Below are 25,886 nucleotides of genomic sequence, written 5' to 3'. Positions count from 1 at the left end.
GGTTTTTCTTAGTGAGTTGCAGAGGTAACATTGCAAATATCTTCCAGTTTACTTGCCTTTTACATGACGTTTATTAAGCATTTTTTTCATATAAGTGTTTTTCATTATTAAGTCAGATCATTGTGTCGTGTCCATTATCGTATCCTACCAGGAGGTCATATAATGGCTTCCTACTTTCTTATATTTTTAAAGGATTTTTTGAATGCTAGATCTTTAGATTATCTGGAGATTATTTTTGTATGGTATATGGTAAGAATTCAGTTTTATATATATTTTTTTCCTTGTGGTAAAAAAGTTACCCCAACATCATTATTATATTTGCTGGAGTCGGTGGGCTTAGTTCTGTTTTAGTGAGCTATGTATTCCCATAACAGTATCATACTTAGTTACTGTAGCTTTGTAACTGGATATCCTGTAGGGTACATAACTCATCTTGTTTCATTTTCTTTTTTCTTTTTTTTCTTAATTGAAGTATAATAGTGTTTTATTTGTTTCAGGTGTACAATATAATGATTCAACAGTTCTATACATTACTCAGTGTTCATCATGATAAGTGTACTCATAATCCCCTTCACCTATTTCCCCTATCCCCCCACCCACCTCCCGTCTGGTAACCATCTGTTTTCTATACTTCAGAGTCTGTTTTTTTGTTTGTCTCTTTTTTCTTTGTTCATTTGTTTTGTTTCTTAAATTTCACATATGAGTGAAGGCCTATGGTATTTGTCTTTGTCTGATTTAGTTCACTTAGCATTATACCCTCTAGGTCCATCCATGTTGTTGCAAATGGCAAGATCTCTTTTTTATGGCTGAGTAATATTCCATTGTATATATATACATCATCCTCTTTATTCATTCATCTGTTGATGGACACTTGGGTTGCTTCCATGTCTTGGCTATTGGAAGTAATACTGCAGTAAACATAGGGGTGTATTTATCTTTTTGAATTAGTGTTTTCACATTCCTTGGCTAAATACCCAATAGTGGGATTACTGGATCATATGTTAATTCTATTTTTCATTTTTTGAGGAAGCTCCATACTGTTTTCCACAGTGACTGCACCAGTTTGCATCCCCACCAACAGTTCCTCCACAGAGGTTCCTTTTTCTCTATATCCTCGCCAATACTTGTCATTTTGCTTTTTTTATTTTAGCCATTCTGACAGATGTGATACCTCATTGTGATTTCGATTTGTGTTTTCCAAATGATTAGCGATGCTGAGCATCTTTTCATGTCTGTTGGCCATTTGTCTGTCTATTCAGGTTTTCTGCCCAATTTTTAATTGGATTATTTATTTTTTTTGGTGTTGGGTTGTATTAAGTTCTTTATATATCTTGGATATTCGCCCCTTATCAGATATATCATTTGCAGATACCTTATCCCACTCAGTAGGTTGCTTTGTCGTTCTGTTGATGGTTTCTTTGCTGTGTAAAAACTTTTTATTTTGCTATCGTCCCGTAGTTTGATTTTGCTTTTGTTTCTCTTGCCTGAGGAGACATATCTAGAAAAATGTTTCTATGGCTGATGTCAAAGAAATTACTGCCTATGTTTTCTTCTAGGAGTTTTATGGCTTCAGGTCTCACTTGTGGTCTTCAATGAATTTTGGGTTTGTTTCTGTGTGTGGTGTAAGAAAGTAGTCCAGTTTCCTTCCTTTGCATGTAGCTGTGCAGTTTTCCCAACACCATTTGTTGAAGACACTATCTTTTTCCTGTGGCATGTTCTTGCCTCCTTTGTTGTAGATTAATTGACCATATATATATGTGTGTGGGTTGATTTTTGGACTCTATCCTGTTGTGTTGATCTATGTGGCTACTTTTGTGCCATTTTTGTTTCATTTTTATAGTTGTCCTAGCTAATTCTGTGCTCCTTTATTCTTCCATATACATTTTAGAATCCGTTTCCAGAAAAATTCAGTTGCAAGTTTATTTGGAATCACATGCATTTGTTAATTTATCTGGTCACTCAATACATACTTTCCAACCATGGCATCCATGTGTCAGGCTACTATTAAGAACTATTAGAGCTATTATAAGAACTGCAAATGCATAGCAGTGAACAGAAAAATAGACCAAGACTCCATCCTCGTGGAACCTGTAGTCTGTCTAGAAAGACAAATAAATAGGTAACATGTCAGAATGTGGTCAGTGGGAGAGAGAAACAGAGGAAGGTAAGGGGAATCGAGACGGGAGGGAGGATGCTGCCTTATTTAGGTAAGTACAAGAGGGCTTTCTAAGGTGTTCTCAGAAGGGGGGGGTGAGCTCTGCTGATCTCTTAGAGAAGAGCAACCCAGGCTGGGAGTAGAGAGAATGCCCTGAGGAGGGATCTTGTTTTGCATTTTTGACCTGCAATGGGAGTTGGGAGAATGGTAGCAGAGGAGGGCTAAGGGGATGGGGAGGTGGGGTGGCCCTGAGGCCTACGCTAAGGATTATGGAGAGCGTTTGCTGATTGATCATTGTCTGATGGGAACAGTCAGTGACCCAGGAAAGGTTTGTTGTCAGAAGACCTGTGTGCAAGTTCTAGGCCTGGCTCATAGTATTTTTGTGGCTCAACAGTTCTCTTTAATACGCCTGAGCTGCTGCTTGCTCACACTAAATGGAGAATAGTTCTAGTAATGTATGTATGTGTGTGTGTGTTTTGCTAACCTTTTGGTTTTGATAGGTCAAACCTACAGAAAAGTGGCAAGAATAATACAAGGGCTGCCTGTATACCCTTTACCAAGAGTCCCCACTTGCTTACTTTTTGCCAAATTTGCTTTGTCATTCACTCTGTGTGTGTGTGTGTGTGTGTGTCTGTGTGTCTGTGTGTTTTACCCCTGAATCCTGAGAGTAAGGTGGAGATGTCATGCTCTTTGTGTGTTTCCTAAGAGCAAAGATGTTCTCATATAAAGCCATAGAATAAATACCAAAATCAAGGGATTTGATATTGATATAATCTATTATCTAATCCACAGACCATATCTAAATGTTTCCAGTTATTCCACTGATGTTCCTTAAGGCTCATTTTTCCCCAGTCCAGCATCTAGCCTAGGATCACGTGCTGCATTTAACTCTCAGGTCTCTTTCTTCTCCTCTGATGTGGAATCATTTCTTAGCCTCTCTGTCTTTCTTGACCTTGTTATTTAAAAATATATGTATGTATGTATTTATTTATTGCTTTTTCCTGATACTTCTCATTATCATTAGATTCGGGTTATGCTTTTGGTCCAAATTACCCTAGAAAGGATGTGTCCTTTGTGAGTCTCATCAGGAAGTCCATGATGTATCTCCAAGTCTGTCTGCCACAAAGTTGCTATTTATGTGGTTCCTGTTGAGTTTCCGCCCTCTCTTTTAGTCTCCATTGATTATTTTCTAACTCTGTTTTTGTTTCTGTAGTTATTAGTTGGTATTTTACAGTAAGAAAGAACTTTCCCTTCTTCCCTACCTATGTATTTATAGCACTGTGAACTCAGGGGTATTCAGTGACTCAGAATCCAGTACTATTGTTATTTTGTGCTCAGATTGTCCCAAATTCGTCCTGTGGGGGCCCTTTCAAGATGCTTCTTGTGTTCTGTTGATATATTCCCATCATTCTTTAAGTACTGCTTTACTTTCTGGCAGGACAAGATGCTCCTGATGCAGATTAATCTTTTTTTTTTTTTTATAGTTTTTTTTATGTTATGTTAATCACCATACATTACATCATTAGTTTTTGATGTAGTGTTCCATGATTCATTGTTTGTGCATAACACCCAGTGCTCCATGCAGAACGTGCCCTCTTTAATACCCATCACCAGGCTAACCCATCCCCCCAAGCCCCTCCCCTGTAGAACCCTCAGTTTGTTTCTCAGATTCCATAGTCTCTCATGGTTCATCTCCCGCTCTGATTTCCCCCCCTTCATTCTTCCCTTCCTGCTATCTTCTTCTTCTTCTTCTTTTTTTTTTTTTAACATATAATGTATTATTTGTTTCAGAGGTACAGGTCTGTGATTCAACAGTCTTACACAATTCACAGCGCTCACCATAGCACATACCCTCCTCAATGTCTATCACCCAGCCACCCCATCCCTCCCACCCCCCACCACTCCAGCAACCCTCAGTTTGTTTCCTGAGATTAAGAATTCCTCATATCAGTGAGGTTATATGATAACCGACGCAGATTAATCTTTTCCAGCCCCAGTCCTGGGAATCCGATTTTTTCTCCCAAAACCCTCCTTCCTTTTAGTGGAAATGGCATTTAGACACCAAGATCTGGATGCCGGGTATGCTCATTACTAATCTCGGTCTTCCTTGTTTGTTTGTTTTAAGATTTTATTTATTTGTCAGAGAGCACAAGTGGGGGGAGCAGCAGGCAGAGGGAGAAGCAGACTCCCCGCTGAGCAGGGAGCCCGATGCGGGGCTTGATCCCAGGACCCCAGGATCATGACCTGAGGCGAAGGCAGATGCTCAACCAACTGAGCCACACGGGCATCCCTCGGTCTTCCTTGTTTATTACTGCATTAAATTCCAGTGTGTGACTATACCACAGTCTATTCTGTTTTTGAGCACATGGACCATTTCCAGCTTGGGGGCTATTATGAAAATGCTGCTAGGAATACTTTTTCTTACAAGTCTTTTGTGGACATATATTTTCATTCCTCTTGGATAACCACCTAGGAGTGCAGTTGCTGGGTAAGAGAGTAGTTATGGATGTGTGCTTAGTCAATGAAAAATTTGTCCAACCTTTCTCCAGGGTGTTCGTATCCTTTTATGCCCACCAATGAAGTATGGGAGCTCTGGGTGATTCACATTCTCACCAATTTGATATCCTCAGTCTTGTTTTAGCCATGGTGGTGGATATGTAGTAGTATCTTGCAGAGGTCGTAATTTTTCACTTTCTTGTTCACTAATGCTATGGAGCACTTTATCACATGCATATTGTCTATTTATGTAGCTTCCTTTGCAAAATGTCTTTTTTTTTATTGTGTTTGTCCTCTTATTTTTGAGTTTGAACTTTTCATGTATTATGGAGATACAAGTTCTTTGTCAGCTATCTGTGTGCATGTGTAAGCACATACACACTTTTATGTATTCATAATATTCCAGTTTTTATATTTGTCAGATAATATGACTTTTCTAAATGGTGTTTTTAATGAATAGTTGTTGATTTTCATAAGACTGATTTACCATTTTATGTGTTTTATGGTTATTTCTTCCTGTATTCTAAGAAATCTCTGCCTAACGCTGAATTATGGAGATCTTTTGTTTTTGGTTTTTTTTTAGAAGTTTTATAGTTTTACCTTTTACGTTTTGGTCTCTGTTCTATCTGGGATTAATTTTTGTGTAAGGAGTTGAGGGTCATGGTTTTTCACACAAATATCCAGTTATTCCATCAGGATTGGAGAAGACTTTCCTTTCTCCCTGAATCGCTTTGGTTCCTTTGCCAAAAATCAGTTGACCATGTAATGTGGGTCTATTTTTGGCTTTTCCTATTTTCGTTTTCTTTGGCTGTTGCAAGTTCTTTGTATTTCCATATACATTTTTAGAAAAGGTTTTAGATTTACAGAAAAGTTGAGAAGGTAGTAGCAAGAGTTTCCATATATCCTGTGCTCAGTTTCCTGTTATTGATATCATTCATTTTCATAGTGCATTTGTTACAATTAATGAATCACTATCAATGCATTATTATTAACTAAAGTACATTGTTTATCCAGGTTTCCTTAGTTTTTACCTAATATCGTTTTCTGTTCCAGAATTCTCAATCCCATTTTTTTTTTTTAAAGATTTTATTTATTTATTTGACAGAGAGAGACACAGTGAGAGAGGGAACATAAGCAGGGGGAGTGGGAGAGGGAGAAGCAGGCTTCCCGCGGAGCAGGGAGCGCGATGCGGGGCTCGATCCCAGGACCCTGGCATCATGACCTGAGCCGAAGGCAGACGCTTAACGACTGAGCCACCCAGGTGCCCCTCCCAATCCCATTTTTACCACATTACATTTAGTTGTTATGTCTCCTCAGGCCCCTCTTAGCTGTGACGGTTTATCAGACTTTGGTTTTTGATCACCTTGGTAGTTTTAAGGGACACTGGTTGGATGTTTTGCTGGATCCCTCTCTGTGGGAATTTGATGTTTTTCTCCTGAGTAGAGTTGGGTTATAATTTTTTGAGAAAAGAACACAGGCCAAGTACCATTTTTGTCACATGGCAAGAGTACATACTATGAACATGACTTATTTCATTTGATTATTGATATTGATTTTGATGTTGACCTTGATCACCTGTCTGAGCTAGTGTTTGTGAGGTTTCTCCATGGTCAAGTTACCCTTTTTTCCCCTTTTCTGTACTGTGCCCTTTGGGAGAAGGTCCGTGTGTACAGTGGGGGTTTATGTTCCCCTCCTTGAGGACAGAATATCCACATAAATTTTTTGGAATTCTGCCTGAGAGATTGGACTCTTCTCTCTCATTTATTTATTTATTCAATCACTGATTTTTTTTTCTGTAAGATTTTGGATTTTTGAGTTGAGACTGTTTATTGGCCCCATATATGATCTATCTTGATGGACATTTCATATGTACCTGGGCCTGGAAAGAGTACTGTTCTGTAGTTGTTGGGTTTAGTGTCCTAAAAATGTAATTTGTATGAAGTTCATTAATAGTGTTGCTCAGATATTTCTATCCTTACTGATTTTTTTATTTTCTTGGAGTTCTGGGGTCCAGAAGTCCAAAACCAAGATGCCAGCAGGGCCTCTCACTTTGGCCTAGAGATGGCTGACTTCTTGCTTGTCTGCACATGGTCCTCTCTCTGTGAAGAGGCATCTCTTGGTGTCTCTCAGTGTGTTCACATTTCCTCTTCATTTAAGGACTCCAGTTAGACTGGATTAGGGCCCATCCTATTGGCCTCATTTTAACTTACCTGCCTCTTTTAAAGGCCCTATCTCCAAATACACTCGCATTCTGAGTTAGTTGGGACTAGGGTTTCAACATATGAATTTGGGGAGGAGGGAAGAGGGCACGGTTCAGTCCATACAGATATATATGATAAAAAGAAGTAAGCATACGAAATACATGCTTGCTACATTAATAGCATATAAAATAGACTTCAAGTTAAGGAATACTGCCATATGTAAAAGAAGCCATTTTTACATTTTACAATGACAAAAGGGCCAATTCATAAGGAAGATATAAAAATCAAATGTTTAGGTCTCTAAAAACAGAGTAAGAAGACACACAAAGCAAAACTAACAAAACTGAAGAGGGAAACAGACAAGTACAATCATAGTTGGAAATGTGAACAGCCTCTCAGGGACTGAGTAAGCAAGGAGGCAAAGAAATCAGTAAGGATAGGGACACCTGGGTGGCTCAGTCAGTTAAGCATCTGCCCTGGGATTGAGGGGACCCTCTGACCCTCCCCCCTCTCATGTGCTCTCTCCCTCTCAAATAAATAAATAAAATCTTTAAAAAAAAAAAAAAAAAGATTGTAGTCTGAAAACAGTTGCCTCATATATACGTTTTATAGCTCTTTGGCCAGGACAGCATGTGTGGTACCAGCTACTGTCTCATGGATGGAAGTGGAAGCTACGTTAGGCATTAGGTTAGTTAAGATGTGTACAAGTTCTGAATAAACAGTAAGTATCTATACAAATATGTGTAAGGGGTGTGATGCCGTCTTTATCATGCCAGGATTTATATAATTCTATGGACAAGATAAAGATTGGGCTTCAAATACTGGGCATACTGCCTATGGTTAGACCTCTGAAGCTTCTAGCAGCCAGATTATCTAATGTATCATAAAAGTGGTATGTACACATTTTTCTTTTATTTTTCTGACAGAGACACAGCGAGAGAGGGAACATAATCAGGGGGAGTGGGAGAGGGAGAAGCAGGCTTCCCGCCGAGCAGGGAGCCTGATGCGGGGCTCAATCCCAGGACCTTGGGATCATGACCCGAGTCGAAGGCAGATGCCCAACTGACTGAGACACCCAGGTGCCCCATTTTTTTCTTCACTCACCTTCTCCCATCCTCACCCCACTAACTGTGTTGTGTCAAAAGTTTAAAATTTTCCTCTCCTTAGGGAGAACTGTCATGGACAGAAAAAAGAACTCTTCCAAGCCTGTGGAGGGGCAATGTCTATAGGACATCTTTTCTCTCCAGTGTTTAATTCTCCCTCTATAATGGAATGAAGACCTATTTACTCCAATATGGTTATTTTGGTACTGTTCCATTCCTATGGGTTATCAGATTTTAAAGTCCTTTGGGCCAGAAATAAAACAGAACCACTTATCTCTTCTGCCTTCAGAAATACTACGGAGGGATGAGCCTTGTCAAGCAGAGGCAATGTTAACAACAAAAACAGAAAAGAGAGAACTTTTAAAGCAATAATCTGCCTTTGAAAAGTCTTGTTTTATGTGATTAAAGAAATAAGACATTTGACCTCTAGTCCTGTATCTATCCTGATTCCTGTCCCTCACCCTTCTCTGTCGTACGGAGGACTTTGGTACCCAGACTCTAGGATGCAATCAAAAGACAGTCTGGGTTGTCAGAAGGTCATTGGAACACCAGCCAAAGTAGTGAACACTGTACTAAATTCTTTTACATTTGTTTGTTATGGGAAGAGGCTACTGTCAGGCAGTGAAAAACTAACTAGTCTTGAGCAGATGTAAATTTGAATACAAATGTGTATTTGTATTGTGATGGAAAGGTGTCATCAGGTGTCATAGGCATCTTTGCTTCCTGTGTTTGGGAGTTGCTCAGGTAGAGATTAAAGAAGGAATTCTGGAGGCACCAGCTTGAGAGAGAAGACCTAGGTTCATTATCTTGGGGTCCTGCTACAAAGTCTCACAGGGCAGTAACACTGTGTCTGTGTCAAGTACATCCTAAGTGGTTCACTGGGATATTGACAGGGTTACTTCTGTGGGTATTTTCCAAATACAAAATTCTCTCCTTAAAGAAAACACTTTTGAGCTGCAGTGATCGGAAGTTCAGTACTGATAAAAAATCTTCCTTGTTTTCAGTCGTTCTGTCTGGATTAATCAAAATTGCTGAGTCCATTTATGAATGGCAGACTATTTTAAAATTCTGATGCTCTTTTTCAATTCAATAATGCTGTCTCTGGATTTTCACAATTCTGCCTTCCCATAATCCCTGTCATTATCATATCTGACATGCTTTCATGTAACACAGAAAGGAAAAGCTAAGAGAAGCTGAGATAAATTTTATTTTTCTTTTAAACAGAAGGAAGAAAAAAAGTGGGGTTACACTTTTATAAATATCTATAAATACTGAGCGATAAGCAAATTTTCCAAATAAATAAATAAATATTGCCACATGCTAAGGAATGTAGGAAATTGTGGGGACTACTCTGGCTCCACCAAAGGAAGAGCCCCTAATAAATGGTATTGCGTTTATAAGATTACAACCAGTTTTCTGCCAAAGTCCTTTTGGGATTTTACATCTAGTTATCAGTACGGGAGCTTCCAAAAGCTTTTAAACAGTATAATGTCTCCAACAGGAAATGAAAACTGTGGAGATAATATTTGCCATGCACTGCTATATAGTTGTATACGTAGTTTTAGTGTTTCAGAATAGGAACCAGACCTTAAAACCATCAGGTGAAAACAGTTTTCCAATGTTTCATAAGTAAAAACGGATCGGTTTCTAAGGCTGGGGGCATGATGGCAGTGGGAAAAAACAAGGTGATGCGAAGAAGCTGTTGTTGAAATCTACTTTGCTTGCTAGCATTCTGCTCTGTGGGCGGCCATCTAAATAGAGGTAGGAACATGGGACCCCCTCATAGAAAGACTCCAAGTCAGGTGGTGAGGCTAAGTAGAGGGAGGTTGAGCATCAGGCCCACCTGGCTGGTGCTCAGCTGTTTGGTAAGTGAGGTTTGGTTTTCTTGGGACCGAAAACTGTCTTCAGTAATGCCCCCAGAATTTGCAAGTGGACAAAGACCCAGGCATGTCAGCCGGGAGTGTTTAACTCCCTCCATAGCCAGCGCTGCAGAGCAGTAAGGAGAGCCACAGCGTTGTCTTTGGGTAACTCCTACACTTTGGTCCCCTGATTACTGGACTTCTTTTCCTTTGAGTCCTTGATGCCACTTCACTTAGACAGAAGGACACAATCTGCCAGTCCACAGAAAACCGAACCCAGAGCAGTCCCATTGTCTCAAGACTCCCTCCCTGTGACAGTTATCCTGAATGCGGTACTACTCAGCCTGGAAGTAGGCTTCATCAAATGCCTCCGAGGGGAATTTGAATTTATTTCCATTTTAAAAATTTATTTCCATTTCCTAGCAGGGGAGATTTTCATGAGCCGATGCCAAAGCTCTTCCTCTGGCCAAATTCACTAAAGCCCAAGACAGGGCCCATAGACAGCGTTGTATCATGGACCGCTTGGGAACAGGCAGGGTCCTTCTTGGCCCTCCAGCTCTGGCTGCATAGAAGGGGAAAGAGCATGGCAAGGGGGGCCCACTCCGTAGGGAGGTTGAATTTTCTAGCTTGGTTTCTTGCCTCAGTTGTCTAAGCATTCCAGTTCCGTTTTGACCAGCCTACTACCAGTCTTTCTGACAGCTCTTCTCCAGAGATGCTCAAGGAAGAGCGAAGCCTTGAGATTCGGACTTTTATCAGTTTGCCCAAGTCAGCTATTAATGCCCTAGTCAAGGTTGCGGACTCAAAAATGCCACCAGGGTCAGGGCAGGTGACACAAACGTAAGGAGCCGCGGAGGCTACTGGTATTGGCTCTTCCCTTCACCTTCCAAGCGGTGAACTCGCTAAACCATTGCTTGGTTGGTAATGCCAGACTGATGAAGAAGAGAGGCACGGGAAGAGAAACTGCCCCGGGTGGTTGGGGGAAGGGTGGTGGTCGTGGTGGGAATCCCTCTCTCCTTAATGAAGGCGAAACTTCTGGTTTATCTTTCTGGGCTTCAGAGTTCGGAAAGGTGGTATAGGTGAGGTGGGGAAGGCGGTGAAAGCGCCATGACTCAGGCCTCAAAGGTACCTTCTGGGGGACCTCGTGGTGCATGGGGAGAAGCCGCTAACTGCGCACTTCTCCCCCCACCTTCCCTTTCCCTGGACTGCGGAGGGCGCACGTCCCTCCGAAAAGCTCCGAAAAGTTTCGTTTTCGGAAAGACTGCTGGGAAAGGACTCTTCTCTGGTTTCCCTAGATGAACTTGGGGAAGGGGCGGCACCTGTCCACGCCCATCCCCCCGGCGTGCGCGTTCACCCGGCCGCCTCTGAGCACCCCTAACGGGTCGCTGGCCACCACACTGTTGTCCTCGGCGCTCGGGAGCTCCTGGGAGCAGGAGGCCGGGGCGGGGGTCATGCGGGGCCTGGGCTTCAGCACGTTCAGCGGGTCACGCTCCGTGTCCTCGGCGCTGCGCGTGTGCCGCCGCGGCCTGGGGGTGTTGAAGTGGATGAGGGGGATCTCGTTCCTCCGGGACAGGAACTGGGAGTAGGGCGGCGGGTTGGTGCCCGGCAGGAAGGCCCTCTTGGCCTGGCCCAGGCTGACGAGGAAGCGGTGCTGCGGGGAGTGGTACACGTCGTAGCCGTTTTCCAGCGTCCGCTGTCGGAACCTGCAGCTCTCCGGGCTGAAGAGGTGCTGAAAGGGAGAGCGGTGGGGTGAGCGCCGGGCGGCCCCCGGCCCCCGTGCCCCGCCCCCCGCCCGCCCCTCCGAGGTGGGGGTGGGGGTACTGGGGCTGGCTTCGTCCTCCGGGGCTCTATCAGGGGGCGTCCTTAACATCTCGCCGCTCCCTTCTGCAGGGAGTGATCTCTGACCAGTGCTCTCCAAGTCGCCCAAGCAAGGAGCACGGTTGGGACTTGACCCCACAGCCCCCGCGCCCGCCGGGAGCCCCCCGCCGGCCCTGCACGGGGCTGGCTCGGCTCGGCTGGCCACGGCAGGCAGCACTTGTGTGCAGTTTCTGGAGGGACGGCTAACGTCAGGGGAACCCGGTCCTTCCCGCCTCTGCCTTTGGCTGGAAGTTGGCTTGGGTCTGTGTCCTTGCCTGGAGAAAGGAGGGGGGATGGGGTTTGTAGGGTCAGACATAACTGAGGGTACTCGCACGCAGAGATAATATCGTTTGGGATTTAGGGCCGGGAGCTCTGGCAACAGATGGCTAGGTTTGAGCCCTCACTCTGCCACTAACTAGTACTGGGTTTTATTGAACACCTGCTAGGACCTTCACATGTTGTTTCAGTTAATCCTCAGACTCCACGGAGTGTTTTTACAGATGAGGACTATCTATATGCCTAAATGTGGTCAATAGAGATTTTAATTTAATGCCTATGTTTGTTCCATGGAGAGTTGTCTGCTTGTGGCCAGGTACTGTTGTAGGTGCTGGGACAGGGCAGCAAGCTAAGCAGAAAGTCATTGCTGTCATGGTAGTTCTGGTGGGTCTGTCTGGGGGTAAGAGGCTCCTGAGATGAACAGTCCTACTACTGTACGATCTCAAAATCCTTTGGAATATGCCTGCAACCTGTGGTTTGGGAAATCCTTTGCTTACCAATCTGAATGACGGGTGACCACAGTTGGGGCAGAGATCATTCATGAGAGCTTTATTTTTTTTAGCTTTTTTATAAGATTTTATTTATTTGTTTGTTGGAGAGAGAGAGGGAATGAGCACAAGCAGGGGGAGCAGCAGGCAGAGGGAGAGGGAGAAGGAGACTCCCTGCTGAGCAAGGAGCCTGATGTGGGGCTCCATCCCAGGACTCTGGGATCATGACCTGAGCCAAAGGCAGGCGCCCAACTGACTGAGACACCCAGGAGTCCCCATGAGAGATCTTTAACTGGAGGAAGATCCTGACTTTTTCCAGGTGAGGAAACTGAAGTGGAGAGAAATGAGGGGACCAGCCCAAGGTCAAGAAGGTCTAGTAAAAGAATCAGGAAGACACTAATGGCTTTTATTAGAGGACCTACATACAAGATGTTGTGTAGGTGTTGTGTAGATGGGTGCCCATAGGTGGTCAGACTAGAGGCTAAGAGCCCAGTCCCCCAGAACAAGACTACCTGGGTTCAAACTCCAGCTGTATAAACCTGAGCATCTACTACTTAGATTGACTAAATCACTCCATGAAAACATCACCAAGCACTGCCAATGGAATCTTTATAAAATTTTATGCTCTGGGGAAGAAATGAATTATCTTTATTTTTTAAATTTTTTTATTGTTATGTTAATCACCATACATTACATCATTCGTTTTTGATGTAGTGTTCCATGATTCATTGTTTGTGCATAACACCCAGTGCTCCATGCAGAACGTGCCCTCTTTAATACCCATCACCAGGCTAACCCATCCTCCCACCCCCCTCCCCTCTAGAACCCTCAGTTTGTTTTTCAGAGTCCATCGTCTCTCATGGTTTGTCTCCCCCTCCGATTTCCCCCCCTTCAAGAAATGAATTATCTTTAAATGGTGACCAGCTCAAAAAAGAAACTCACGGATCCAAAGATGTTGCCTCTGAAGTCCATACAGAGGTACCTCCTGCTCATCACACCTGTTATCACCACAAAGCCGGCATCCTCTGATCTGATCATCAGGGCACCTATGGAAAAAATCATCCAGGTCAAAAACTGGCTGCACATCCAATTCCTATGTTTGAGCGCTTCCTGAAAACCCACCCCCATGAAACCTCCCTTGATTGATTTTAAGGGCGCTGATGACTTCACTTCACCCTCCCTTGTACTTACTTCTTCAGCTTCATTTCTTCTGATTCTCGCCTCCAAACAACCCCCCCATCCCATCCCCCATTTGCCTCCTACTTCCTCCTCTTGTCTGTATGGAGCACTCTGAACTCCCAGCATTTTTTCTCCTGTGCTGGACACATGTTTCCCTCTCAGCCTGCACTGTCTTTACTTCCCTGGTTGCCTGGCTAATACCTCGTAATACTTGTGGTGGTCATCATGTTCTCGAAAGCCTTCTGGGCTTATGCAATTCTTGAATCTACACCGAGATGTCCTTCAAGAATCCAGCTTGTGTATAGAGCCTGATGCTCCACCCAGGTATCTGTATGGTAGTTAGTGATCCATCACCCAACACCCATTATGTATCAAGAACACTTTTAGAATTATCTTCTCCTCCCTTCTCTGCTTATCAAAGTCTCTCATCCTTCAAGGCCAGGCTCAGATGTGACTTTCTATGAGGACTTTCCTAATCTCCCTAATCAGAACAAATGCCCTCACCTTTATTACAGAGTGTGTTTCACTCCCCTGGCCTAAACTAAGTTTACATTATATAGTGCCTCCCCTAGAGTGAGCTTCTTGGGAGCAGAGGGTTTATTTTTCTGTGTCAAAGAGATACCACGGATGCACAGAATTGCTTCTTGGATCTTCATGGCTGCTCTTTGTCCCTTTCTCGCTTGGTGGTGTCCCCTCCAGTGCAGTCCCTCATGGTCTTTCTGTGTCCCCACTCAACAACCAATCTCCAACAAGGGCCTAAACCCCACACATACTACTTACACTTTGAATAACTGATAACTGCCTGCCCTTGTGGGGACTTGCAATTTTACCAACTGCAGTGCATTGCTCCAAGGACTAAAGTCTAAAGCTTTCTGTTTTGTGGCAAGAGTATCATTCAGCAAGAGTTCCAGCCCAAATGCTGTTTAATTATATGACATTTTCTGCTAAAAATCATTTCTTTAAGTCTTTGGAGTCACTTGCATTTGCTTACCACAGAATTTTCATGTGCATCTCCTTTGGCCTCACAACCCCCTGGCAGGTGTTTGAATTTCTGTTCTAGAAATGTAGTATGGAGAGGTTGAAAATGCCCAGTATTTGTGCCCAGGAAGTGGGGGAGCCTCACGGGATGACTTACATCTAGGTCTCCCCTCTTTACCCTGTGTAGAGACCTCTGAGGAGAGTAGCAGACAATACCTAGACTCTAGCAGAGCTTCATATGGACTGAAGTTGGAATGATGTGGGACAGAAGGAATGAGGGTAGGAGCAAGTCCAGAAAGAAGGGAAAACAAGAAGGCCAAGGAGAAACATTAATTTGTTTCCAAGTTTAGCTAAGAGTTAGCCTTGAGGGAAGCTTCTGGAAGTGGGGTGGGGTATAGGAGGTGCAGAGGATATTTAAATTGCCCCATAATGAGGTCTGTCTATGGGTCTCAAATATATGGCTAAGTCTATGACAAGCCCTGAAAGAAACAAAGGAATGTGTAAAAAATAAGTTTTTATCCTGATGAATTTTCAGTCTAACTAGAAAAAAATTACACATAGTCCCTGTTTTTGAGTGGTTGTGCTTTAGGTACTTTACAGATTTTAAATTCTCAAACAACTGTGATCTGGCTAATCTTATTAGTATATATTTTTAAAGATTTTATTTATTTATTTGAGACAGAGAGAATGAGAGAGAGAGAGCACATGAGAGGGGGGGAGGGTCAGAGGGAGAAGCAGGCTCCCTGCCGAGCAGGGAGCCTGATGCGGGACTCGATCCAGGGACTCCAGGATCATGACCTGAGCCGAAGGCAGTCGCTTAACCAACTGAGCCACCCAGGCGCCCTAATCTTATTAGTATTAACATGGGTAGTAGCAGCATCCCAATTTATGTGCAAAGGGAACTAATGCAGGATTCAAACGCAGGACAGCGACTCTAACATCCTCTTCCTCCAACCCAGAAATTAACCTCCAATAAAAGTCATCACCCGCCTGAGGAGACAAAATCAAGTGCCAAGATATATGTCGCAACCGGTGAGAACCCCAAGTCACGCTGCCCCTGAGCAGATCAGGGAAGGGGCACTGAACCAGGAACCAGGGCACTTGGATTCTGGTCCCAGTTATGCGACTTCCTAACTCTGTAGCCTTGGCAAGTCATTGTTCTAGCCTCAGGTTCCTCAGCTGCGTATAGAGAATGACAGTGGCTGGCCTGCCGACTTTACAGGGTTCCGATCAGAATCGAAAGCAATCATGGTTGGAAAAGTTACTTTTTTCAAAAAGCGTTGAGCAAATGGAAGGCATTAGGTAGCATGCGCTGGCCTGCCATTTATGACAAGCCCAGACTTTGGCAGCCACGTGGGCCTCATGCTTGGGGTCAATGTGGGCAGTGTGCTGCTGGGCCCCGGGGCCCATCCCAGGAGGAAACAGCCTGGAGGGGAAGAGCGAGCAGTTGCTACAAATGACGCACAGCCTTGAGTCAAACCAACGGGAGCCAACAAGAAAGTGCAGAAAATGGAAGAGACAGATTGCCTTCCCTTTGCCTGTGCGGAAGGTGTGTTTTCACAGGCAGGCAGGTTCTAGGGCAGAATCTGGCAGAAGGAAGGCACAACACTGGTTTCTGGAGCGACAACCTGTTGCAGCCTGGTGGGCTTAATGGACTGGCCTGTGATCCCAGAAGAAGCATGGGGTTGGGGTCAAGGTGTCCTGTAGGTTACCTCGAGCCAGTGTAGTCCTTTAACCTTTGTTTTTCATAGGTAGTGGAATCATTTACCTCGTTTGGTCCTCTTGAAGATGTAATGAGATAATATTTTTATCCATAATAAAAGCACTTTCTAAATGCTAGTAATTTTACTATTGCCACTTGCCTCCACTCTGCTATAAAAGTGGAAAATTATCGGGGCACCCAGGTGCCTCAGTTGGTTGAGCATCCAACTCTTGATTTCGGCTGAGGTCATGATCTCAGGATCCTGGGATTCATGCTCAGAGGGGACTTTGCTTGAGGATTCTCGCCCTCTCCCTCTTCTTCCACCCCTCCCCCCATGCTCTCTCTGTTTCTCTCTCTCTCAAATAAATAAATAAATCTTAAAAAAAAAAGTAGAAAATTATTGGCTCTGTTCTAGTCTCATGCTGGTAAATGATAAATGAGATGGTAGATGTAAAGTGTTTCAAGCTCCCCAAAAGAAAGATAATATTTTGCAAGATTAAAGAGCCCCAGGATAATTCAGCTTCAAGTAAAGAAAGCGCCAGTGGGGAAAATGGAAGGAAAAATATCAGGATCTTGGACGTGGTATTAACCACGGGTAATAAGCATCTCTTCTGCTGTTTCTATGAAGTAGGGATGGTGGGGAGTGGGAGGGTGGCCTCCTTCATAGTAGGATTGGAGACTGACGTCGGAGAGACTCTCTGGAAGTGGGGTGAGGTATAGGAGGTGCAGAGGATATCAGTGATGTAAGCCCCAAGGGAGGTTATAGAATCTTACAGGCAGGTAATGTCACAACCGACAACCCAAAGAAGGGTTGGGCACTCAACTATTAATCAAGAACTGACTAAAGCACAATGATCAAATGAATCATATTTCACCAAGAAATGTATAATTAATTAGGAGGGAAAAAACACCACACACCTTCCATCAAGTGTAAGCAAATCTTTCACCAGTCTGTGAATTACTTATGCTACTTATCCACATGCCTCGGTGTTTCCTCTTACCTTTTTTACTGAGTTTTGACCTTTGTGTATACATTTATTTGGATAATACACACAATGACTTATTTTAATAGTATAAAGGGTTATATAAAGTAGGACAAGTAAGTCTCTCCCCACAACATGACCCCCCCGCACCGTTGCCCTCTGCTGGTTTGTGTTAATTTCTAGAGACACAATGCTTAGCTACTGTCTACATCTGACAAAACAAAATCATTTCAAAAAAAAATCGGAAGTCATTTCCCTTCATTTTGCTTCTTCTCAGTCGTTTTAATTCACTTCCAGCTGGTATGAATGCCTTCTCTGAGCCTGATGCTGATAGATATTTGAGGGAAAAGTTCTACAGCTCAGGCTGCCTGCTTGTAGGCAGAACATCGCACACTGTACCACACGCAGCTCACCACAGCTGGCTCACACTGTCTCTGTCATGCTCCAGGGGACCTGTCCTTGAGGGTTCCTTTCAGTGAAAGTTTCTGTTAAATATCCCTTGAATAAAATGAGCAACACTTTGGACACATCCAGTATATCCAGATTTAGTTCAGATTTTTGCCATTAGACTCTAACCTGGTTTCCAAAATGTCAACTCCTGAATCCTACTAGATCCCTTTTGAGTTCTGGAACCTGCCTGGTACTTGCAGAGAACTTTGGTCCCTCCTCTCATCTCCTGTCACATCCATTGAGCACTTGGAGAGGCATGCACGGCTGGCTCTGCATGTGCATGTATCTTGCTACAGTTTTTTTTTTTTTTTTAAAGATTTTACTTATTTATTTGACAGAGAGAGACAGCGAAAGAGGGAACACAAGCAGGGGGAGTGGGAGAGGGAGAAGCAGGCTCCCCGCAGAGCAGGGAGCCCGATGTGGGACTCGATCCCAGGACCCCGGGATCATGACCTGAGCCGAAGGCAGACGCTTACCGACTAAGCCATCCAGGCACCCCATCTTGCTACAGTTTTAGGGACTTTTGATTTCACACAGCAGGACCACAGAAAATTATCGATTAATTCAGTACAGCAAGGAGGGCAAACCATTATTCCCATAAGAGGTTTCCTTTAATTAAACAGAGACTGTGATTACTCTGTCATTCCTTTCATTTGATCTAGATTGAATCTGCTTGCATGCTTCTGTATCCTCAGTGTAACTGTGATACGTTCTTCTAAAGTCGAAGACCTTGTCTTTTTCAATACTCATCCCCCCTCTCTCCACAGAATCCCCTATGTAGGTGCACATGAAGGGGCCCTCATTTGAATCACAGCTAATTGATCAACTGTGGATTGTGATCCATCTTGTCACAAACCTAATCTTTAAAATCATTCCAGTGGCCTCATGTTGCCAAGGAGTTCCCAACTAGCTCGATCTGCTACTGAGTGGAAATTTCAGCTCCACAGAGAGGAATCACCAACTGATACCAAACTGGTACCTCTGAAGCCCCCAGTAAACATGTTGGATGGATGGATGCATGCGTGCATGGATGCATGGATGGTTCATGCACTTGGTCAGACCCATCAAGACAACATACCTGGACAGTTTGTCTTTAGTACATTTTTCTTGTTCTTTTTTTTTTTTTTAAAGATTTTATTTATTTATTTGAGAGAGAGAGAATGAGAGACAGAGAGCATGAGAGGGAGGAGGGTCAGAAGGAGAAGCAGACTCCCCGCCGAGCAGGGAGCCCGATGCGGGACTCGATCCCGGGACTCCAGGATCATGACCTGAGCCGAAGGCAGTCGCTTAACCAACTGAGCCACCCAGGCGCCCTGTCTTTAGTACATTTTTCCTGAGAAGTTTTATAAGACCAGAATATTAGAAGCTCAGAGTTGTAAAGAGCCCCTGAGTTCATCTATTCCAATCCTTGGTCTGAAGCAGGAATCTTCTTTATAACCTCCATTGTTAGCCCTGTCCAACGTTTATGAGCCGAACTCAGTATCAATGACCTAACTTTTCTCCTCTCCACTTCCTTGCCTTTTGGTTTCTGTACATTTTTGGATTCTTTGGCTAGAACAAAGTGAGAGTGGCTGCTATTGTGGGAAGAGGGATTGTAGTTAAGACAAATTATTCGTGTTGGGAGAAACAAGTAAATGCTAATTAAGGGAGTGGAAGAATCTTCTCCCCGGGTTTAAACACACACAGGCGCGTGCGTGCACACACACACATACACACACTCACAGACAAATAAGTGGATTCTGGGCAAGAAGTTAGGACACTGGATTGGCACTCTGGTCTAGCCCAAGGCCTCCCCAGGTCCCTTGGGGGCAGGTGGACAGAGGAGCTCCCCATCCTTCCCAGCCTGAATGAAGCCCCTACTCACTGTAGATGGTCTGATGGGGTGTGCCATCCACATGGCCGTCCTTGTGGATCTGCAGGTGGTAGCTGTTCCTGCCGGTGGCCGTGTACAGGTGGGTCAGGCCACCCCAGCTGGAGCCGAGCAGCGGGGAGGTGTTGGGATAGGCTCTGACTACCCAGCACAGGACAGACACCAGGAGCCCAAGGCGGGTCCCCAACATCGCAGCGCTCTGAATGGCTAGCTGGGTTTGAAACCTGACACTGCCTCCCTGAGCCCCCTGCCTGTGCCTCGCAGGCCTTTTTCTTTTCTTTGTGGGTATCTGGCGTGAGGATCCTAGGCTGGATTCCCTCCTTTTTTCCCTCGGACTTTTAAAGGGTAGCCCTGTGACATCAAACAGGAAAAACTCCGCTGTCCACATCCTCTGTGTTGTAACCAGCCCATTGGAAGAGAACGCAGAGCCCTCTGAGATGCACGGAAGGCACGTCGTTCCAGACACACACACACCCCTCAATTTCAGGCCAGCGCTCCAAAAAGTGAGTGATGTGTGGGCAAAAGTTATCTACGACTCTGGGTTGTCTGATGACCTGTCCCACTTCCACCAGGAAATGTGAAGGCAGCCAGCAGTTCCGAAAAAAAAAAAAAAAGTCCAGCTCCAGTCATGCAGTCGACAGACTCCTGTGCAATTAATCTTCCATTGAGTCTACTCATTTTGGTTTTCTCTGTCCTTTTAATTCCAATCAGCAACTGTGCATCTGGTGCTTTCTCTGTGCACAGCACCAGGTGGGTGTCTTGAAGGTACAGAAATAATACAGGACACCATCGGGCAGAGGGCACCCTCTGAGATCCCTCTTCATGAAGACATAGGAGCTGGAAATAGAGGTCCAAAAGCCAAAGTTGCCATCTTGGGAAAATTTCAAAATAGGAAGAAAGGAAGCCAGGCCTTGAGGTCACTGCTGCTTTATGAAATTCTGAGGTTTGATTTCTCAGTTTTCCTAGTTTGGACTGCCTAAGGGCAACTAAACCGGTATTATGGTCTCTCCAGCAGTATGGAGACTAACTCAGAGACGTCATGAAGATGTGGAGGCTGGTGGCTGAGCAGGGGGGATCAGAACCCGGGAAGGTCCCAGGGGCAGAGGGACAGGCCAGGGTGTCCCCACAGTTAGTGTCTCCTGGGCGCCTGGCTCCTGGGACTGGACACTTCCTTGCAGAACCTGCTCACAGGTATGCCCTCTGGGAAGCTACACTTGATGTGGCGTGAAAGTGCCAGTACCTGCAGTCCAATGGGGAGCAAGCTACTGCAATGCATACCAGAAAAATATACACACAAGGACACTGCCCCTCTTCCAATTTTCCGCTTACTGAGTGCATGCGGGCATCAGGCTAGACATTGTGGTTGATAGAAGAGAGAGCTGGGTGTGATCTCTGCTTCAAGGAGGTCACAAGCTAAAGGAGGAGGCACAAAGCATAATGGGATGTACAATCATACAGGTGCAGGCAAAAGATGCCATTTGTTATCCGACATTTGTGCAAGTTTTTATAGCTCAGAAAGCATTTTATAATGCTAATTTTTACATCTCTTAGCTCATTTGAATCTCACTGCAACCCTGTGAGATAGTCACACCGGGCATTGTCAATATTTTGATTTTATATATGAAGAAATGGCAATCATGGGTTCATATGTCCAAAGTCATAAAAGCAGTTAAGTGGGAGAGCTAGGACAAGTTCTCCTGGTTCCCCAGGCTGCTTCTCCACTAGTAATCACAGTGACAACTAACACTTATTGAGAGCTTTACTTGTAGTAACTCATTTCATCGTCATAATAACCATTTGAGGAGATGCAACTACCTCCTTTACACAGATGTGGGAACCGATGCACATGGTTTAAGTAACATGCCCCAAGATGTGCAGCCAATACGTGGATTGACGGTGGATTTGAATCTGGGCAGTCCGGCCCTTAGACCGCCTACGGACTTCGCTAGATGTACAAACCCACACAACATGTTAGGGCAGAAGAGATGGGAGCCAGGAACTCGGTAAGAGAGTGCAAGTAGCAACAAGACATAGTAGTCTCCAGTGTTTCTCTACAAACACAGGCCTTTACCCAGGATGTGCCTCTAAGATATGGGGTGCTGTCTTCCCAGGTTAGGTGGATGATCTAGGACATATGAGACAGTCTTCTTTAATAATGGTCACAGAATGACCCATAAATATAGTACCACATCTTAGCATTCAGAATTGAAATACAAATCATCCAGGAACATTTGCCAGTTGATAACCCCACATTTTCTTTTCCGGTTGCAAAAGGTAGAGATGGAAAGTACCTGTGAAACAATCAGCAGGTATCAAGAAACTTCTCTGTGCAAGAGAGAAGGGAGGCAGGAGTTCCAGGAATGAAAAGCAGAACAAACATCCTTGAAGGGCTTATACTATAACTGAGCAGAAGAAATCCTTGTTCAATACAAAGCATTGTGTGAGAAGAGCTAAATTCCTGGGATGTGCAAGAAATGCTAACAGTGGGGCGCCTGGGTGGCTCAGTCGGTTAAGCATCTGCCTTCAGCTCAGGTCATGATCTCAGGGGCCTGAGATCGAGTCCCACATTGGGCTCCCTGCTCAGTGGGGAGCCTGCTTCTCCCTGTCCCTCTGCCCCTCCCCCATGCTCCTTCTATCTCTCTCTCTCTCTCAAATATATAAATAAAATCTTTTTAAAAAAGAAATGGTAATGGCATTCAGAAGAGGATGAGAGCACAGTGGGTGGACGCTGTGGTCGAGGAGGGCTTTGAGGGAAGTGAGACTAGAGGGGGCCTTATAGGATGGACGGGGAAGGGCACTCCCTAGCACCTGCCAGAGCACAGTGGGAAGGCAGTGCAGGTGTCTTAGGAAGAGTACCTGGTTATTCACTCGTTCCTATGGTGATTGGAGGGGGAACCTCCCTGGCTGCTTCAGCTTATGGTATTAGGAAAGAGAATTGATAGGCCAGCTTAATCCACTTCCAGACTTCCCTCCAAGAAGAAGCCCTGAACACCTAGCAACTGGATCTGAAGGCAGAGGACAGTCCAGGACAGTAGGTTTACTTCGGAGGGGAATGGGGACAGGGCAGGGAGAAGAAGCATTACCCACCTGGCGAAAGCAAAGGAGAGTATAGAATCTCAGAATAATTCTTTCCACTGAGATATGGAAAAGTTGAGAGTGGAGGAGAGGATTTACCCATTAGCAGGCACAGATGGCAGAACTTCCAGCTAGCTAAATTCCCTACCAGTGGATTCCAAACCTGGCTTCCATTAGAATTAGATTAGAATCACCAGAACTACCCAGTACTAACCTTAAACTTACTGAATGTGCAGCCTAACTATTTGCACTTTCCTCCAAAGCCACCTGGGAGATCCCACCGCCCACCTTGATATTGATGACACTGAACGACTTTTCAAGAAACAAGAGGCTGTAAAGAAGATACCTGTATCAGACCAAGGATTAGAATAGATGAACTCAGGGGCTCTTTCCAACTCTGAGCTTCTAATATTCTGGTCTTATAAAACTTCTCAGGAAAAATGTACTAAAGACAAACTGTCCAGGTATGTTATCTTGATGGGTCTGACCAAGTGCATGAACCATCCATGCATCCATGCACCCATGCATCTCTCCAACCAACATGTTTACTGGGGGCTTCAGAGGTACCCAGTTTGGTATCAGTTGGTGATTCCTCTCTGTGGAGCTGAAATTTCCACTCAGTAGTAGATGGGAGCTAGTTGGAAACTCCTTGGCAACACGAGGATACTGGATTAATTTTATTATTTATTTATTTATTTATTTATTTATTTATTTATTTATTTATTTATTTATTTATTTATTTTAAAAAAGATTGTACTTATTTATTTGAGAGAGAGAGTGCACATGTACAAGCAGGGGTGTGGGGCAGAGGGAGAAGGAGAGGGAGAAGTGGACTCCCCACTGAGCAGGGATCCCAATGCAGGGCTTGATCCCAGGATCCCAAGATCATGACCTGAGCCAAAGGCAGACGCTCAACTGTTTGAGACACCCAGGTGCCCCAGGAATGATTTTAAAGATTAGGTTTGTGACAAGATGGATCACAATCCACAGTTGATCAATTAGCTACGATTCAAATGAGGGCCCCTTTGCGTGTACCTACATAGGGGATGCTGGGGTGAGGGGGGATGAATATTGAAAAAGACAAGGTCTTCTACTTTAGAAGAATGTGTCACAGTTACACTGAGGATACAGAAGCATGCAAGCTGATTCAATTTAGATCAAATGAAAGGAATGACAGAGTAATCACAGTCTTTGTTTAATTAAAGGAAACTTCTTATGGGAATAATGGTTTGCCCTCCTTGTTGTACTGAAGTAATTGATAATTTTCTGTGGCCCTGCTGTGTTGAATCCAAGGTCCCTAAAACTGTAGCAAGATACATGCACATGCAGAGCCAGCCATGCATACCTCTTCAAGTGCTCAATGGATGTGACAGGAGATGAGAGGAGGGACCAAAGTTCTCTGCAAGTACCAGGCAAGTTCCAGAACTCAGAGGGATGTAGTAGGATTCAGGAGTCAACATTCTGGAAACCAGGTTGGAGTCTAATGGCAAAAACCTGAACTAAATCTGGATACACTTGATGCATCCAAAGCGTTGCTTTGAGTCCCAACAATGCACTGGAATTAGTATACAGAGAACAAGCCCTGCTTCAGTGACCTGCTCAATTTTCCATTTCCTTTCAGGATTTCCAACCTAATTGTGCAGTCTAAGATGTAAATGGGTCTCTCTAGGGGATTTAGTAATGAACACTAAATCAGTACACTGTGCCCTGAGTAGCCTTTTCCTAGAGCCTGGTGTGTGTGGCATCTCCTTAGAAGCTTCAGAGGGTGAGGGGAGAGTCCAGGGTAAGTTGGTTCCTGCTCTTTGCACCTAGATGGGATCAAGGTGAAGGGAAAAACAGGAGTTGGGTCTCAGGGTGGCTCACTTTTTCTTTTTCTTTCTTTCTTTTTTTTTTGACACTCTGTCTAAAAGCTCCATCTACAGATGGTTGGATCACAGACCCCTGCTCCCTCACTATTCCTGCCTCTTCATGAGTTTGTCTCCATCATTGTGGTAATGGTTTCACCATCTTCTCTCCCTGGGCTCAGGCAGATGGATTTCTAAGTCATCCTGGACAAATAGTGGTTTCTTTTCTTCTCAAAATTGTCTGGGGGAGGTGCTGCAGCCTTCCTGAAAATGCCATTCCCGGATCTTGTTTTCCTGACAGTTAAAACGTGCTTCCCTAGAAGCTTGAGAGGGCGAGGGGAGAGCCTCGGGTAAGTCAGTTCCTGTTCTTTGCACCTAGAGGGTGCAGATTCTCTCTTGTTCTAATGTGTCCATTCAGTCAATACATAACTATTTACAGAAAGTCAATTTTATGGCTAGTACTTTGTAGAAAATCTTTAGGGAAGCCTAATGGAAAAAGTACAGTCCTGATCTTCAAGGAGCCTACAACACATTGAGCAGAATATGGTTTGCATTTGTCCAGCACTTCACAACGTATAATCTGCACATTCATATCTAGTACCTCATTTGATGCTCAAAACAGTCCTGTGAGTTGGGCCAGTAGGTCACCACAGAACTGGTATGTCCCATGGGGTCAGTCTTCTCTCTTTCCCTCCAGATATGTTGTGTCAGTTTTCCCTCTCCCAAACAAAATTTCCAGGCTTTTTTTTTTTTATCATGGTAGCCTTTCCCAAATAAAGGCACCTGGGAAGACGTTTTCTTCAGGACAGGCCCTTTTCCAAGGAAGACTAGGACTGAAGCTTTGAACTTAAGAGTGAAACATCAAAGCTTGGAAATGAGTTCAAATCCGTATGAAATGTTAAGGTTCTTCTCTAGAAGGTTCAGCTGGCAATGGCTTCCACTCCTGCCACTCCTGCCAATGAAACCCCCAAGCTTCCCATGGTCTTGTAAATTTACAAATATTGACACTGATGGTTCGGTAATCACTGTTGATGAGAAGGGTAGGCACCTGAGTGCTAGATACTTAACCCTTTGGAAAAGGGTTCAATTTTCAAATGCATAACATTAAATTTCACCATCTATTTTGAACTTATTACACAGCATAAAGTGTTTTGTAAGAATAGCCAATGTCTGAGAGTATTTAATTAAAACATAAGCATATAACTAATTTAAAATATGCTTCCATTAAGCATATCTGAGTACTCATTTACTGAGAGGTTTGAAGTTTTTCGAGAGTATAAGACAGCTATACTGAGTATAACAGTTCTGAAGACAGAAGAATTGGAAGAGAGACCTCATAGACAGTGACAGAAGATACACTGGGGATGAGAAGA

The 25,886-nt window shown here is 44.1% G+C and overlaps 1 protein-coding gene across 1 annotated transcript; it reads right to left on the bottom strand.

Annotated features, from left to right (window-relative positions):
* Positions 1 to 10,145: 10,145 nt before the first annotated feature.
* Positions 10,146 to 19,891, bottom strand: FGF23 (fibroblast growth factor 23). The gene is made up of 3 exons (XM_035027898.1): positions 19,589 to 19,891; positions 13,375 to 13,478; positions 10,146 to 11,540 (listed from the first exon to the last, which is right to left on the bottom strand). The coding sequence occupies exons 1-3, from the start codon at positions 19,782 to 19,784 to the stop codon at positions 11,103 to 11,105; spliced, it is 738 nt and encodes a 245-aa protein (XP_034883789.1). The 5' UTR covers positions 19,785 to 19,891; the 3' UTR covers positions 10,146 to 11,102.
* Between the last annotated feature and the right edge of the window lie 5,995 nt (positions 19,892 to 25,886).

This window comes from Mirounga leonina, unplaced genomic scaffold (genome assembly GCF_011800145.1).
Source record: "Mirounga leonina isolate KUSES-001 unplaced genomic scaffold, KU_Mleo_1.0 Mir_201, whole genome shotgun sequence".
Taxonomy (NCBI): Eukaryota; Metazoa; Chordata; class Mammalia; order Carnivora; family Phocidae; genus Mirounga; species Mirounga leonina.
The sequence above is the reverse complement of the archived record's forward strand: the minus strand, read 5'-3'. Positions and strand labels throughout refer to the sequence as shown.

Bases quoted from the DNA above. Each gene is read 5' to 3' on its own strand.
- FGF23 (XM_035027898.1), bottom strand. From the start codon at position 19,784: ATGTTGGGGACCCGCCTTGGGCTCCTGGTGTCTGTCCTGTGCTGGGTA. The intron at 13,479-19,588 runs GTGAGTAGGGGC...TTTTTTCCATAG, and splicing joins ACCCCATCAGACCATCTACA to GTGCCCTGATGATCAGATCA. The intron at 11,541-13,374 runs GTGAGTTTCTTT...TCTCCCTTTCAG, and splicing joins GAGGCAACATCTTTGGATCC to CACCTCTTCAGCCCGGAGAG.